The sequence below is a fragment of the Gossypium arboreum genome, chromosome 4 (genome assembly GCF_025698485.1).
Source record: "Gossypium arboreum isolate Shixiya-1 chromosome 4, ASM2569848v2, whole genome shotgun sequence".
Taxonomy (NCBI): Eukaryota; Viridiplantae; Streptophyta; class Magnoliopsida; order Malvales; family Malvaceae; genus Gossypium; species Gossypium arboreum.
In genome coordinates this window covers 121,179,077-121,196,877 of record NC_069073.1, presented here as the reverse complement: position 1 = coordinate 121,196,877, position 17,801 = coordinate 121,179,077, and the positions used below count along the sequence as shown (strand labels likewise).

The 17,801-nt window shown below is 31.1% G+C and overlaps 2 protein-coding genes, 1 long non-coding RNA gene and 1 pseudogene across 4 annotated transcripts; 3 read left to right on the top strand and 1 right to left on the bottom strand.

The window, feature by feature from the left end:
- The first annotated feature begins 207 nt into the window (after positions 1-207).
- On the top strand, positions 208-2,676 carry LOC128291719 (uncharacterized). Its single transcript, XR_008281538.1, has 2 exons — positions 208-278; positions 2,473-2,676. It is a non-coding gene; the product is annotated as an uncharacterized LOC128291719 (long non-coding RNA).
- A 2,018-nt stretch (positions 2,677-4,694) lies between these two features.
- LOC108460825 (serine/threonine protein phosphatase 2A 57 kDa regulatory subunit B' theta isoform-like) lies at positions 4,695-9,694 on the top strand. 2 transcript variants are annotated; one of them, XM_017760492.2, is made up of 3 exons: positions 4,695-4,979; positions 5,478-6,747; positions 9,160-9,694. In XM_017760492.2, the coding sequence occupies exons 2-3, from the start codon at positions 5,545-5,547 to the stop codon at positions 9,517-9,519; spliced, it is 1,563 nt and encodes a 520-aa protein (XP_017615981.1). In that variant the 5' UTR covers positions 4,695-4,979; positions 5,478-5,544; the 3' UTR covers positions 9,520-9,694. The 2 variants fall into 2 exon arrangements, with proteins under 2 accessions (XP_017615981.1, XP_017615979.1); XM_017760490.2 differs by having other exon boundaries at positions 4,698-4,979; positions 5,489-6,747.
- A 184-nt stretch (positions 9,695-9,878) lies between these two features.
- On the top strand, positions 9,879-12,768 carry LOC108459132 (uncharacterized; annotated as a pseudogene).
- Positions 12,769-13,151: 383 nt separating this feature from the next.
- LOC108459131 (stemmadenine O-acetyltransferase-like) lies at positions 13,152-14,550 on the bottom strand. The gene has a single exon (XM_017758492.2). It carries the CDS (start codon positions 14,509-14,511, stop codon positions 13,216-13,218), a length of 1,296 nt encoding a protein of 431 aa, XP_017613981.1. The 5' UTR covers positions 14,512-14,550; the 3' UTR covers positions 13,152-13,215.
- Between the last annotated feature and the right edge of the window lie 3,251 nt (positions 14,551-17,801).

Sequence of the window (17,801 nt, the reverse complement as noted above, 5' to 3'; positions counted from 1 at the left end):
TGTTCTATAACCTAAAGGTATTAAATAGATATAGAACTTAAAAGTAGAAGTCGTTATTTGGTAATTAGCCCATTAAAGAGATAGTGGGATATGATGGCTTGGCATTTGGTGTAATAAATAAAGTGTATAAAGGTTAATATTGTAAATTGGTTAAAAATAATAATAAAATGAATATAATAAAAGAATCAAGGTGTCATCTTTTTCATTCTCTTTTTACCAGCCGAATATGAAGGCTTGAGAAGCCATGGAAGAAGCTTCCAACTTTCAGCTAATGCATGGTAGGCATTTCTAGTCCCGTTTTTAATTATTTTTATATTTTCAGGATCGTTGTTGCTTAATCTATCTAATGAGGGGACTATTTTGCAAAACCATTGAATAGTTTGATATTTTATATTGATGAGTATAATAGGGCTTTGAAGTTTAATGGAAGAATATGAGTCCTTGTTGATAGTTAAACACTTTTTGTTAAGTGAATTTTTGTGAAATTGACAATTAAGGGCTAAATCGATAAATGTGAAAACTTTGTGGTTAAAAATGTCAAATAAATGAAATGTGTGGGCTGCTAGAGACACTAGTGATATTCGTCTATAGTAGAATTTTACTCAATTTCATGAATTTGCATTTTTATGAAATAGGGACTAAATTGAAAAGAAGTTGAAATATTAGGGGCAAAACTATAATTTTGCCATAAAGTGAATTATGGACTGTTTTGATACCATGAACATTTGGCTAAGCTTAATTATGGTTAAAAATGGTTAATTTGCATGTTTTGAGCTCAGGGACTAAAATGAATAAAAGTAAAACTTTAGGGGTAATTTTGTAAAAATGACAAAAATGACCAAATTGTATGAAATGAGGTGTTTTAATGTCTAAATTAATATACTGAATGAAATTATTAATTTAGATCAAGATCGGGTGGAAAATCGAGAAAATGAGAAAATTACCAAAATGCCCCGAACTTTGGTATCTCTACAATTTAGCTGTAAGTTCGTATGCAATAAGTATTGTTAAATTGATGTTTCTAATGCTTTAATATTGTATAAATTGTATATACGTGAATATTTTAATGTCCTGCGACATATCGACAAAATGTGGCACTTAGTGTGCGGGGCAATCAAATATGGTACTCGATTATACGAAATATTGAGAATGGCACTTAGTGTGCGAGATATTGAGAATGACACTTAGTGTGCAAAATATCGAATGATTCAAAGGGAAATTATAAATTGTGATTGAATGATTAAATAGAGCAAAGTGAACAGGTATACATACTATATTATATGAATTGTTTATGAAACGACTTTATAATGGTGATATTTGGGCTTTGAGCCTAGCAAGCTTTAAGCTGGTGAATAATATTATCGGGTTTAAAACCTAGCAGGCTAAATGCCGGTGATTTGATAAATGTCTAAGACTATGAGACCTTGTGTTAAATCGCCAATTGAATTTGTTCAATGCATTAAGTTGGCCAGGTATGTGATATATTCTTATGCATGTTAGATCGATTGGAATTGAATCATGAGTGTGAAATGAGAAGCATAGGTGAAAATGCCTATGTCATATATGTGAGTAAGGGCAAAACCATCGTAAATTATCGATAAGGGTGGACTATGTGCGGAATCATCTTATAATTGCTAATTTGAACTGTTGTGTGCGAATCATTGAGAATGATGTATTGTATTGAGATTATGCTTGAGTGAGATTATAGATATGTGATGAAATTGTTTGGTGATATACATGTTTAAATAATGTGAATGCAAAGAATGTGTGAAAGAGTAAATTTGTAATAAATTTGCTTGGGACAGCAGTAGTAACGTGATTTTGGAAAATCACTATAAATTGTTGGAGTTGAGTTAGAAGCTGAATAAATTATGTAATTAAAGATTAATGAGTCTAGTTTCTTATAAAAGAAACCGTGTAAGCAAAAGAATTGCTGATAATGAGATATTTGAAGTGGGGTGGGATAGAGTCAAATGACTTCGGGGTCCCCTGTTCTGTTTTTAGAAAATCATTATAATTTGTACAAAAATGGTTATAAGATAAAATTTATATGCTTAGACTCCTTAATGATTCTAGTTTCAAATGAAATCAAATAGAACATATTTTGAATTTTGTACAATGAGAAATTTGATTTGTAGTGAAGAGTGGTTAGATTAGTCAAACATTGAAATAGGGGAAATTTTAAGAAAAATCTGGTATTGATTGGCCAAACCTAAAATTCTAAAAATTTTATGGATAGAAGATATATGAGTCTATTTTCAGGGAAAATTAACGGCAATTGATTTGGAGTTTTGTAGCTTCAGTTATAAATAATTTAGTGACTATTGCTCAGGAAGACAACTTGTAGTGAATTTGTGATTATGTTGTAAACATTGATAAAACTTGTTAATGAGTTGCTTATTGTTTTCTTATGAACTTACTAAGCGTAAAGCTTACTCCCCTTTTCTTTCCTATATTCCCTATGGTTTCCAGGTTAGATTGGGTTGGAGGCCGTCAGAGATATTATCACATTGTCAAGTCTACGCTATCGGTGTAAGTAAATCTTAGTGTTTCGAGTCTATGGCATGTATAGTGTTGTAAAGTTGAGTAAGTAAATGATACAAGACTAAGATATTGGTAAATATTTAATAATGCCTCATGAATATTTTGGGCCTTGTAAGCCCGATTAAAGGATAATATACGTGTGTATGAAAAGTTTAAAATTGATAAAAATTTTTACTATGCGGTTTTATATAAATGGATGAGTTTAAATCTGGTAGCACCTCGAACCCTGTTCCGGCGAGGGATACGGGCAAAATGTGTTACAGAATAAACAGACACTTATTTATAATATAAGAGTGATCTCTAATTAATGTGAGATTTATAATATAATGATTAATAGAGACTATCACGTAACAAAAAGAGCAAGTATTTTTAAAAATATTTATATTAGGTTTTAAATTTTATGGATTTTAAATAAAAATAAAATTATTCTCATAATAATATTTATTATTTTACTAAAATGAATAATTTTTCAATTTAATTGATGTATAATTAAATTGTGATACAAAATTAATCCGAACCCTAAAGTTATTGTAAAATCATTAAAAATATGAAAAGATTTTAGTGAGTACAAAAGGTTATTTTTTTAAATAATATAAAATTATTATTTATAATTTAATTGATAAATAAAATATTTTAATATAATAGAGATATATTAATTTTAGAGTTAATATATTATATTAATTTTGTATTTGAATTTAATTTTAATATTTAATTTGATTTTTGATTTTTTAATTTCATATTTGATTCGATTTCAATGTTTAATTTTGTACCAAAGATTATTTTTAGAAAAAAGAATATAAGCACTTAATTTGGATAAAAACCTTAGGTACCAAATTGATCGTTGAGAGCCTTTAACTCATGTGCTTAATTGAGACAAAGAAAACACTCAAGAATCAAATTGAAAAAAACAATCAGGTACCAATTTGAATATTGAAGCCAAACATAGGTACTAAATTGAAAAAGAAAAACTCAGATACCAAATTAAACATTGAAACTAAATTCAGGTACCAAATTTTATATAACCCTATTTTTATATTTAAATATTTTAATGTGTAGAATTTCAGTACCATGATAAATTTATCCCTAACATTTACCTCACTTGTCACTTTGATCCTAATTTTTTTTTATCACTTTGATCTTCAACCTTTAATTTTTTGTAAAATTACTTTGGCCTTCAATCCTAAACGACACTGATATGACAATTGAAGTAATAGTTCATGCGTACTTCATAAAAAATTAAATAAAAATAAAAGAAAAAAATAAACAAATTAAAAAATTTCATGTTAGTAATGGATTACACATAATCTGTCACAAAGTTGCTACAACAAAGCTATTGAAATCTTAACATTTTAGTCAACTTTTTTGTCTAAAACAAAACAAATTTGACTAATTTTGAAGGTTGGTTTGAAATATAAAAAAAAAAAAGAAGAAAAAGAATTAAGGGCAAAGTGGCAAAGTTGGTAATTGTTAGGGACTAAATTTATCATTATACTTAAAATTTTAATAAAAATTTAAAAGGGGTGACATAATTTTTGATCCTGAACTTGGTAATTAGGTTCACTTTGGTACGCTTTTTTATTGTCCAGTTTGGTCATTAAACTTTGCAACTAGATCCATTTTTGTCCCTTAATTTAGATTTTGTCTAAATTTGATGATGTAACTAGTGTTTTTAGAACATAACCGAATTAGATAGGCCCAGAGCTCATCGATAATCGATTGACTCAGAAATTGTTTAAAATTAAAAAATAAAAATAAAAAAAAGGGACAAACATCAATAGTTGAATAGGTTGAACCGATTTAATATTTTTTAATTTTTTTATGAATTAATTAATTATTATTGGTTTGAATATCGAACCAATTGTATTGGTTGAATCAGGCACCAATGGTTTGATCTATTAAACACTGAATTTGACACTTTGATTGTATCGCATAATTTGAAAATCATGTGGCACAATCTCAGAGAGTCGCATCATTTAACTTTTATATCTTTCAAATTTAGAGACAAAAAATGATCTAATTGTCAAATTCAAGTGTCAAAATTAACAAAAAAAAAAGTACCGGCATCAAAGTAAACCTAATTACTAAATTGGACAAAAATTATATTATACTATTTTAAATTTATTTTAACCAAAAAAAAAAGTCCTAACGACGTCGTTGCCAGACACCGGGTTTGTTGATTTTTCTGGTTCCTATTTTGGATTTGAAACTTTTGACTATGAAGAAAGAACTAAGTCCGTCCCAGAAAAAAAAGTGTTGAAAAAAATTGACAAAAAATAGAAAAAAAAACACACACAAAAAACCAGAGATTTAACTATTTATCGAAGAAAAAAATATAACTGAAAAAATTATTTAAATAAAGAAGAAGAAAAAAACCATAGTCAACAAACAACAACGAGCAAGCCAAGATGGAAAGTTTTTGAAAATTTCTTCTCTCTGTAAGTGTTTCAGCAGCCCATCTTTTTATCACTTTTTAAATTTTTTTTAATTTCTAAAATTTTAACTCTGGGTTTTATTGCATTTTTTCCCTTTAATTCATGTTAAGGAGAAATGGGAATCTCGATTATTTACTGAAATTTACTTAGTTTCTTTGTTTTTTTTTCAACTTCTTTTGTTCTTTTTTGTGTGTGGCTGATCTTTTTTTTTTTGAGTGAGTTTAGGATTCTGGGTTTTGCTTTTTTAGGCTTAATAGTTTGAAATTTTTGCAATTGGGTACTGTTTTTTTGAGAAATTTGTTGGGTGATTTTCAGATAAGAGGCTTGAGGTTGAATAAGGGTTTATTTAGGAAATTTTGTAGTTTAGATTATTTTCTCTTGTTTTAGTAGTTTGAATTTTCGTTGTTCTGAGGGTATTTTGTTCCATTTTTAAATTTTTTTTCGGGTTTTATTTTTCGAAGGAGAGTTTTGTTTATTGATGGGTTGCTGATTAGTTATTAGAATATTTCTAGGTGTTTTCGGCTTAATTTTTTGGATTCGGCATTGTGGGAGTGAAGGGGAGTGAATCATGCTCAAACAGATTCTAAGTAAGCTTCCTCGGAAATCGTCAAAATCGGCTGATAATCGTGAACACGGTGGACACCATAATGCTTATTATTCTAATGTTTCGGGTGGTGGTTCAAGGAGCAGTGATTTTGGGACAGGTAAGTCCGGGAATTTGAGTGTTTCATCTTTTGCCGTATCTAATTCTACGGCAGATGTTGGATGGAAAAGTGCGGATTTAAAGCAGAATGGGAACCATATGTTGTCTTCTTACGAAGCAATGCCTGCTTTCAAAGATGTCCCGACTTCTGAGAGACAGAACTTATTCGTAAAGAAGCTTAACTTGTGTTGCATGATATTTGATTTCACCGATCCGACAAAGAACCTCAAAGAAAAAGAGATCAAACGGCAGACATTGTTAGAGCTTGTAGAGTACGTGACTTCCGCGAATGGGAAATTTTCAGATGTTGTGTTACAAGAAATTGTTAAAATGGTATCGGCGAACTTGTTTAGGAGCTTTAATCCGCAACCACGTGAGAATAAAGTCATAGAAGGTGTCGATTTAGAAGAGGAAGAACCTTCAATGGATCCTGCTTGGCCACACTTGCAAATTGTTTACGAGTTTCTTTTGAGGTTTATAGCTTCACCCGAGACCGATGCAAAATTAGCAAAAAGATATGTCGATCAACCCTTCATCTTGAAATTACTTGACTTGTTTGATTCTGAAGATCCTAGAGAAAGAGAATATTTGAAAACAATTCTTCATCGCATCTACGGGAAATTCATGGTTCATCGACCGTTCATTCGGAAAGCTATAAACAACATTTTTTTCCGTTTTATTTTTGAGACTGAGAAACACAACGGAATTGCTGAACTTTTGGAAATTTTGGGCAGTATTATTAACGGGTTTGCATTGCCACTAAAAGAAGAACATAAAGTATTCCTTGTTCGGGCGTTGATTCCATTGCATAAACCAAAATGTTTAGCCATGTATCATCAGCAGTTATCTTACTGTATTACACAGTTTGTCGAGAAAGACTGCAAGCTTGCCGATACTGTTATTAGGGGGTTATTAAAGTACTGGCCTATCACGAATAGTTCGAAGGAAGTCATGTTCCTAAATGAATTGGAAGAAGTTTTAGAAGCAACTCAGCCACCCGAGTTTCAACGCTGCATGATGCCATTATTTCGCCAAATTGCTCGATGTATGAACAGTCTGCACTTTCAGGTGAGAAAATCATGCACATTACGTATATTTTATGCATCTTTTAATTCGAAATGGATGATGCTTTATGTCTGTTTATTTTGTATCTCAACTCAGAGACCTTATTGTCTTTACTCAAATATTGAATGCCTCATATATGCCTGATCCCCCCCTCCACGAGTCAATGCCTTGTCCTACATTATCACATCATTTTCTGAGATTATTTGAGCTTATCAAGCAAGGTAGTTTGTACTACCAGTGAGACTACTGTTTTTGTCCTGGTACGTGCCAGCGATGGTGTGTTTCATTTTACTGTTTCAGGTTTATTGATATTCTTAAATATTTTTCACATATATATATATATATTGTTTGATTTTTAGTTTCTTAATAAATTATATGTTATATATATACATGCAAATAAAAAATTGTACTAGCTGGTACATGCCGGTACTAGTTGGTAAATGGGTTGCAACACACTGAAATATTAACCAAAACAGAGTCGAGAGTATTTGGAACTGGTTGAGGACTGGAACGGTACCGTCTACCATGTCATCAAGTTGTGCCGAAGGCTGTTGGTGATTCGAATTCAAGTCCAGGGCCAGCTAAATTTTTAGTATCGAAAAACTTGAGTTTCATTACTCTTTCCTTGAAATGATCTCATTGTTGCGTAAAATGTATAATACAAAGGTAGGTAAAGAAAATGTTATAGGATAATACGAGCCGATTGATTTTGCGGTCAGTTTAAGGGGTGGTTTGAATTTGTCTAATGATGTTAGAACAGCTTGAAGTTGACTATTTCATCTTCATTGCAATTTGTACGTATAGTGTCATTCCCGTTGGTGGTGTTTAGATTAGAACCTGATTGCAGAGTCGGGAAATGGTTGAACGGTTGCCTAAATGGGATTGGCTAATATCAAGGCCCTATGAAATGTTATTTTCTAGAGGTTCCACTGGTGAAATTAACAAATAGGTGTACTGTTATGAACAGGAATAGCTTGGGAAGTTTAAAATGTCGATAACTGAAACACCTTTTCCTTGGGAAATTATTTTGTACTTAGGCGGTATTCTTGGTCTTATTTTCATGTTGATTGTTATGATAAAGGGAGGGTAGAGCTATGTTGCTCAGACTTGGGTGTGAATGTCGGATATGAGAATGTGTCCTATATGGGTTTGTTTATATTATTTTTTCCCTCTAAGGGTCACATATATACCCATGTCCGAATATGCTTCGGTTATGGGTGCTCGACACATATTCTTCTAGAAAAATGGGTGTCTGACACAGACTGTATTTTATAACATTTCAATATCCAGAAATTCGTTTGCCAGGTAAATTTGAAACAAGATTACCCTCTAAAGTGGTGTTTTTGAATTCATTAACTTTCTATCAGTAGTAATTTAGCATTCATCTTCATTCGTGTAAGAGTCCTTTATTTATGTTGTTTCGATACTTTATTTTAGTTGAAGTATCTTAGTCTGACACATAAATTTCTTGCTAATAACTGCTATGTTACTCAGACTCCGGTGTAAGTGTCAGATATGATTGCACAGGTTTGAGATGTGCCAGTCGTAGATACTTCAAGGAAAATAAAGAGTCGGAATAACATAGAATAACTTTAGGGGCAAAGCTAGAGGGGATTTCCCCTTTAGTCTCTTGAGTATTTGCAAGTTTTAAGTTAATTTAATGGTAAAATTGTATTTTGGCCTCTACTAAATTTTAAAATTCAATTATGCTCTTTCCAGAAACAAAAAGTTTATAGTTTAATCCCTTTGAAATTGTAAAATATTACATTAATACAATGACAAAATTATATTTTTAACCCTCTAAAAAATTTATAATTCAAATTCGGCCCCTAAAAGAAATTCTACCTTCTCTCCTGAATAACTTCATGGTGATACACATCTTCTTTTCACTTTGATTAGGAATGGATGTAAAAACTATGATAAAATCTGGAGATTTTGCCGATAATTTCTGGATTCTTTTTTCTGTTTGGTGATACTGTATATTTTGAACATACTTTCATTGAAAAAACTCTCCATGTTGAGCATGCACTCTGCTGGAAATATTCACGAGTTGTTCCTTGATTCCGTATGAATTTTACTTCATTTCATTTATGAATTCATTTTTATACTGTTTGATATTGCCTTTACCTGATCGTTCTCATGTATATCCGGGCATGTCTATTGCGATATGATCTTCTTAGGATCCTTGTCTGATACTTATATCTGAATTTGAGTAACTTAGGGTCAAGGTTGTTTGAACCAGACCGGCCGGTACCCAGAGAGGGGCATTGAACTGGGAATTGGTATGGACCGGTTGGACCAGTTGAACTGGTGAATTCAATTACTGGCCCAGTTCTGAAAACCTTGTTTAGGGTTGTACCATTTTGATCATTCATGGAACTTATAATTTTTATCCTCGTGTTTTCCTTTTCTCAGGTAGCCGAGCGGGCTTTGTTTTTGTGGAACAACGATCACATCGAGAACTTAATCATTCAAAACCGCAAAGTCATACTGCCGATCATTTTCCCGGCCTTGGAGAAAAACGCGAGAAATCATTGGAACCAAGCCGTACATAGCTTGACACTAAACGTCCGCAAAATCTTCAATGATCTTGACCCGGAGCTGTTCAAGGAATGCTTACTCAAGTTCCAGGAAGACGAATCGAAAGAAGACGAGGCCGAAGCAAAACGGGAAAATACATGGAAACGCTTGGAAGAACTCGCGGAAAAGAAAGCTTTCCATAGTGAAGCAACGGTTGGGACCAGTGAATCGATGGCTAATGGCTCATCGGGTTAGATATAGATAAAATAGATTTTACTGGTAATTTTTATGATTATATCAGATTTTATATTGGGATGAAACTAAAAAATATATATATTTCAATTTCTTGCACATTACTATATGAGATTATTCTGTATTTTAGGGTTCCAGCTTATATTAGTGAAGCTTAATAAACATTTTTTAATTTAAATCTTTTTATTCTTGAATTTCTGTTAATTCGGTTTAACCAATCTAACTAATCAAAATCTGTTAATTCGGTTTAACCGATCTAACTAATCAAAATATGTTAATTCAGGTCGGTTAATCCGCAAAGGTTTTGAAAACAAATATATTGAAGCAAATCAAAATCGGTTTGGTCGGTTAATCGACCGAAAATGATTCGGTCAGGTTTGTCGGTTTTCCACTTACATCTATTCGGTTGTGGTTCAGTTAAATCGATTTTTTATTTTTCTACACCGAATGATTTCTCACCCCTAATAAAATTAAAATATAATCCTCAATTATATAAATTTTTAAAAAAATACTCATAATAATGTAAACCAACTTCTTACACTCACCTTTGAATCCTGATATATCAATCCTGATATAAAAGGATATAGCTCAATTCGACATTTTGAATTTTTTATAATTTGGTCTTAATTCGACTTTGGGTTAGTAAAAGAGTTTTCACAGTTTCGTATAAGACTTAGAAGCGAAGGTAATTATCTATTATTATTCCGTTAATGAATGTGATATCTTATAGTTCAAACCCGACAATCGAGTGGAGTATCAAAGTGTTACATTTAGTATATATATGAATAGAAGTAGTTGAACATTAAATTTAACTTTTTATGATAATTTGTATGTACAATAAAATGCTATATGAGTTATTAAATCTTTGTTATTAATTAATATATTATATTAAGCCATAAGCTAAGTGGGTGAGTTATAATTTTAAGTGAGGGATGAGATTGAATTTCTATAAACATGAAAGGTCTGAAAATAAGCATTTTATAATACCCATAATGTTATATCTAGGAGTGATTGAAATTCGAATTGATCAAAAAATTTAAAAAAATTCAAAATTCAAAATTCAAAATATTCAAATTGAGTTGTTCAAATTTTCGAATCAATTTGAATAAATGAGTTGTTTTTCTGAATTAAATAATCGAATAACTAAAATGACGTGGTTTTGGATTTAGGATGTAGTTTCAATTTCAATTTCTTCTCGACTATACTGAAAGAAATTTTTTTCTGCTAAATTTTCTAGGCATTTTTAGAAAACTAACTCAAGTACCAAATTATTTAAGGAAATGACCTAAAATTTACTGTGTTTTTGGATGACACCACCCCAAAATCCCACTCATTTATTAAATCAATGATTAGTTGAAAAAATAATTAATTTTTTTGTGTTGCCACTTTTTAAAGTGACACCCATATAAGTTTTTTTAAATATCGTATTTTCATGAGTATTTCTAGAGTAAAAAGAAAATAAAAATAATTTTTTATTATTTTTTGGTGCTGCTTCCTTCAATGGAGGCACCAAATTTTGAAAAAGAATTTTGGTTACAAGTTTATAAGTGGCAGCACCAGTCTAGGATTTTTTTTTGGTGCCGTCTCCTTTAATGGAAGCACCCAAAAAGTAAAAAAAAAATACTATTGCGGCCATATCTAAAGTAGCCACCATGGAAAAAAAATTATTGATTTGGGTGACTATACAAAAAGTGGCGGCATTGAATTTTTTAAAAAAAAATTATTGGTACCGTCACATCTAGGGCAAGGACTAATGAGATTTTTTTCACTGATTTTGGTGACTCCACGTGAAGGGATGACACCGAAAAATTTCAAAAAAAATTATTAGTACCATCACATATGGAGTTAGCACAAAAAATTTTTTTTTTTAAAGAAAATTGGTGCCACTTTGAATAATTGAGTGATAATTGGGTTAGATTTTGAGTGACGCCACTTTAGAGAGATGTAACTCAAAAACCCTATAAATTAGATCATTTTCCTAAATAATACTTCAATTATTTTCATAATTTTTTAATATTATTGAGTTAATTTTCTAAAAAAAACTAACTTTTCTATCCCCAAGATCCACATAAAGGTCTCCCTACCGTCATCCTCCTCCGATTCCAACAACGACAAGCGCTCTCACACACGTGCAGTCACTCTCAAGGTCATAACTTATCGCCTCTTCGGCATAGAGAAGCAGCCGAAAAACCTGCTCTTATCTCATTATATTATTCTTAACTCATTCCTTCTGATTTGCTGTATCTAATTCTTTTTTTGAGGAATTTGTGATTTGGGTATTTTACTAACCGAAGCAAATTTTGTTTTCTATACGTAAAGTGATTAATTATTATTATTTTCCCATTATTAAAGTGAGATTTGCTTTTGTTTTTTTTTTTTTCCTTTTCTGTAGTTCATATCGAATCCTTACACACATATATATATATATATATATATGATGTTAGGAGTTCATCTCTAACTCGGATTCGGTTCTACTCAACCAGTTTGAAAATTTTTTAAATTAAATTTAATTAATAAAATAAAATTTATCAATTCAATTAACTTTTTTTCACTTGATGAAACAGTATTGATACTATGGGAAAAATGCGAGACTTGGCGGTGGTTAGTGAGGAGGACAAGGGATTCAAAACCGTTCTTCTTGGCATTTGCCACAATTTGTGGCGTCGTTTGGGTGTCATTGGCTATGGCGTCATGCAACTTACCAGCTCCCGCAACCCCCAGTTGGAGGCCCAGCGGCGCCAAAACGCCCGCCCCGAGTCCCTCGTAAGCACCCCACTTGATTCTTGACTTCCAACCATGGTTAATTCATCGATTCATTGAATGTTTTACATAATTTATATCATGATTCCCTGCTTGATTCGTTGAAGCTTCATAAACTAAGGGTTCCTACCTTATTATTAGATGATGGCGAAAGTGAACCAAGAGCGATTAGCGGAATACCTTGGAGAGCTCCAGTGGAAAGAGGACCCGAGTGATCGATAGTGTAGCTGCTTTGAGGGGGGAGACATTGACTGGGACTCCTTATCAGAGAATTCAGCCTGTTCCAAACCAAAACACCGAGAAGAAGAAGAAGAACAACAGCAACGGCAAGGCTTAGCCGTGTAGTTTGGTTGCACTAGTTAAAGTGGGTAAAGTAATATGGAGGACCTTGTACTAAGAGTTAAATTGTATCTTGTCACCTCTACTTAGAAAAATGAGCAAATTAGTCCATCTACATTAGATCAAAGAGTAAATTGGTCATTCCGTTAAAAATTCTATTCATTTTTACTGTTAAAAATTAGTCCCTATACATCAACATGAGGCACACGTGGTCATGTGTCAATTTTTGGTTATTCAGTCAATTAAGCCAGTTTTTAACAGTACAAATAGATAAAAATTCTAAAAGAAATGATTAATTTGTTCTTTGATTTAACATACATGAACTAATTTACTTATTTTTTAAGTAGAGGAGGTAAAATGTAATTTAACTTCTAACATAGGGGACTCTACAGAACTTTTACGATTAAAGTGAGTAGTTAAGACCTTAAACAAATCCGGGTTAATGTTTTTGAAATACTGTAAGGGTTCTTTGAGTACCCTGATTTATGTTTATGTTCGCTTCTGAATAACAAGGTTATTTGAAAAACATTAAGGACCAATCTGAAAATTAATATATAGTTTAGAGACCATTTTACAATAAAACCTAAATTCTATGGAAAATTACGAAACAACAAATGCCCGCATTATTTCATCGTTTTCAAATGTACCCATTTCTTCTTCTTTTAAGCTAATCCAAGCTTCGATCCCATCTCCATTTATAGGATCCATGAAAACAACTAGGTTCTTAAAAGTCAAGCCGGCCGAACCGACCCAAACCGGTTTTCCCCACCCGAAATCGGCTTCGTAAACTGGGAAATTACATAAACTCGTAACGTTGAACGTGATCATCTCGCCTTTCATGAAGCTTTCTATGCTCTCCCTCATAAATTCTAAGTGTCGCCCTAACCCATCTCGGAGTTGTTTTATGTACTCAGCGTCAATTTTCCGTATCGATTCTCCAATTTGGTTGACGAGGTTGCGGCAATCTTGTTGGGAATTCTTGGTCGGGATCGTCATTGCGATCCGGTACAAGTTCCCGAAACTATGGTCCGGTAGTGGCGGGTCGAATCGTTTACGTAAGTTCACTGCATGGACAATGGCATAGAAGCGGTTGTCTTCGCCTTCATGTGTGGCATTTGCTTGTGTTGTAGCAATAAAACGAGTCCATATGAAAGCTGATAAAGCTGCGATGCGCGAAGGGTACGTCGTGTCTCCGATGTTTGCTTTGATTTCTTGTATTTTCAAGGCGGTAAAAGCAAATCTTTTCGTCACAATTTTTTCAGTCGATATGCCGCTTCTTGGTTCGAACCCTAGTGTTGTCTTTGGGGGGAAGAGTTCAGCTGATACGAATTCGGGAAATGCTATTGAACTCGGAGGATCTCCACGACAAACAGTGGCCCAAGTTTTCAAAAATGTGAAAAAGGACAATGCGTCCGCGAGTTTATGAGAAATACAAACTCCAATAGCGAACCCTCCGCAACTGAACACATTGAATTGAACCCCAAAGGGAACTTCATCGCCATCATCGAGCACAAAAGGAAGCAACTTGTTGAGTTCATCCGGCACGGGATTGTCTAAAACATCCGAAATTTTACATTGAACTCGAGTTTCCCCGAAAGGTACGCCTTCGTCGTTACAGTTTACGAACATGTTATCTTTAATCCGACCAGCAAGTGGATAGAAATAGGTTAAAACATCGGACAAGGATTGTTTAAGGTAGTCGATGATCTTGATTTTGTCATCGGTTTTGATATTGCCTTCGGTGATAGTCAACCGATAGAATAGAATGAGAGGATTATAAACCGGAGGCGATATCTGATCAAGAAACGAGAGTCGGTAACAACGAAATTGATCAGAGGTCGGGCTTGATGGCTTGATAATCTCCTTGGACATTACTTGATCAACATTGAGCTTCATTTTTACACTAAGCTAAAATTTGTGAACAAAGCACATATACTTGTTGATGAAAATCCTGTTCCATACCTATATTTATAGTGATGTTAATGAGCCAGAAAAAAGTAACACATAATAATAAAATTAACCTCAACCTTTACATCTTTATTCAAGATTAATTTAAAATTCAAAAACAATTAAATATCATAAAAAAATTACAATTCTAAAATTTATATAAAAAGTAATTTTGGAAATTATAATTTTATTTTAAAAAATAAATTATTTGTAGACGGGACATAAAGACAAAATAGAGTTACATTGATAACGAAAGGTTGAGAGTCGGTCTATTCAAATAAAAGAGTAGAGGCCAAATTGAATAAAAATATAAAAAATAAGGGATAATTTGTTATTATGCCAAAAAAATAGTTTTAAGAATTTGTATTTGATACATTTTAAGATGATTTAGGGCTAAAGAGATAAAAAAAAGGGACCAAAATGATAAAAGAGGTAAATATTAGGGGCTAAATTTATATTATACCACTAGAAACTCTAACTTGTATTTTCAAAATATTTTTATATAAAAAGAAAAAGTCAAAAAGCTTGTGAGAGATGGTTAATTTTCTCACCAAACATAAGTATATAGACTTAAAATTTGTGCTTTCGTGCATCAAAATTAACCTTTTGATTCTTCAATTGCGTAGCAAATTTTTATTTTCCCAGAAAATCCTTGAATTTTCCATGTTTCTTTTTCATTTTCTTGGAAAACAAGGGATCGAATTGTAGATTATTATTTTATATTTTTCTTTTCTTCAAGGAAAAGACATTGGACGCAATTGGATTTTGCATTAATTGGATTAAATCGATTCAATTTACCAATCAAATAGATTAACTTTAGTTAATTAGATTTGTTAATTCAATTTTTAAAATTAATTCGATTATATATGAAAATTGATATACGGGTTGTTCGGTCTTATTCATGTGCAAGGTTAGGAGAGAGCATGTAAGGACCCTAATCCCTCTAAAATAGAAAAATTGTGCTTTAGTCTCTTTAAATTTTTGAAAAAAATTATAATTTAATGACTGATAATTTTGTTTTTACCCCTTGTAAAATGATGAATTTATAATTTAGTCTTAAAACTTATAAATTTATAATCTTACGATAAAAATAAATTTATATTTTTACTCTTATAAAAATTTATAATTTAATTTCAACCCTAAAAATCAATTTTCCCGATTTTATTTTTAAATAGTAGATAAAAAATGTTTTAACCATTCTGACGCTCTAATGGGTTGAAAGGATTTTGTGCTGAGTATTATCGAGAGCTTGTAAGACAGAGAATAAACGCAATAATTGGTGCATCTAAAAACCAATGCAAGGACGTGTGCAAAGGCTTTGACCCAAAATGGTAAAATTTATTCTAAAAGTCCCTTGAAAATTTACAAAAATATAAAATTGTCTTTTAACTCTTAAGAATTTATAAATTTATCCCTTGATATGGTCTGCCTCGCCATTTCATCTCTATCAAAGGCCGCTGTATAGTTTCATGGTGTCCAATTGCTCGTGTCATCTTTCAACTTGCCAAAGTTTGAGCAATGGAATTTGTTAATCATAGTTAACTTGAAGCCCTTTTGGAGTTTATATTTAGGCACTTTTGGAGTTTATAAAATTTTAAATTAGTAATGGTAAAATGATACTTTGACCCTCTTAAAAATGATAAAAATTTTGATTTATTCCTTTAAAAAATTTTCTACCTCAATTTTTTTGACTTCACCCTATATTAAACTATATATTATATATAAATCGTATTATTTTATATTTTTTAACATTGATCTTATTATAGATTATTATTATATCTACTTTTTCTAATACAATGCCTAAAACTAATTATAGTCCCTCTCCAACTTTTAAATAAGAAGATAATGTGTTTCAGTATACTTAAACCCATGTCCTCCTATCCTAGCAACAACAACGATACCAATCGAATTAAAATGTATATTATTTTGTTAAAAATATAAAAAAATATATATATATGGACACACAAATTATTTTGTTTTACTACTAAAACTACTTCAATAATCCAATTTACAAATAAAATATTGGATTTTGAAACGCATTGGGATTTTGTCAAAATCTATCACATTCACGTATTCAATTTCATATCCATATATAAAGAGTTTTTCAGTAAGTTAGACATGTATTTTTTAACTTTAAATATCTCAATCAATGATCTTATTTCGTCACGTAATATTAATTGTTTAAAACAAAGGGATAAAACAACATTCAATTCCTAAATGTGGTAAAAAAATTCAATATAGTCCTTGATTTTTTTTGTCCACGTTAGTCCTAGAATTGCACACTCTGATATTGTACTACATCATTACTTAACAGTTTATGATTTTTAATTAAAAAATTGCTGAATTCATGAACTAATATGGATAAAAAAAAATTTAAGAATTAATTTGAAAAAATACTAAATTCAAAGACTAAACCATAAGGGGATGCTCACCACACAATCATACCAATTAGCTAGTCTACGTATAGGTTACAAATAGAGATGTTCACGGGTTAAATTAGACATACCCTACATAGTTGTCTAAATTTGACTTAAAATATGAATTTCAAACTTTTCTAAACTCATTTATATTTATAAATGAATAATTAAAGTACAATCAAGTGGTTAATTATTTCAAAGTAGTGAATAATTTTAAAATTTTAAAATACTTAATTATCTCTATTTTAATTTTTATATTTTCTTCATTTTATTTTAATTTTATTAAGTATGTGTCACTTAATTTGTATAAATAATTGTGTTTTATACTTTTTTACTATCGTTATATATATATATATATTGTTTTATTAAAATTTTAAACACAATTTAACATATTTTAAAATAGTCGATTGAGTCTTAGTTTGATTGGCATGAACATTATTGTCAATATAAGAAGACATGGGTTCGAAGGACTATAGGTAATTTTAGACATCGTGTAAAAAGATCATATATAATTAGAACTTATAATAAGATTATAAAAACAAAACATTTTTAAAATAGTTTACTAGAATATACCGTATTAAAATTAATATGGTAGGGATTACTTAATATATAAAAAATGATAAATTACACTCAAGATCATTAAACTATTAGAAAGTTCATGTTTTGGTCATTTGACTTCAAAAAGTCACAAAATATCCCTAAATTATTTGAAAGCTTTCGTTTAAGTCATTGAACTATTTGAAAGTTTTATTTAAGTCATTGGACTGTTAAGTTTCTTTTTAAGTCTAGATAGCGAGCTCCAAGCTACGATTCGACAATCTG

What these genes read in the sequence shown, in the direction of transcription:
- LOC108460825 (XM_017760492.2), top strand. Translation starts at nt 5,545, where the DNA reads ATGCTCAAACAGATTCTAAGTAAGCTTCCTCGGAAATCGTCAAAATCG. An exon ending in TGAACAGTCTGCACTTTCAG is followed by an intron (nt 6,748 to 9,159) that starts GTGAGAAAATCA and finishes TCCTTTTCTCAG; the next exon opens with GTAGCCGAGCGGGCTTTGTT.
- LOC108459131 (XM_017758492.2), bottom strand. Translation starts at nt 14,511, where the DNA reads ATGAAGCTCAATGTTGATCAAGTAATGTCCAAGGAGATTATCAAGCCA.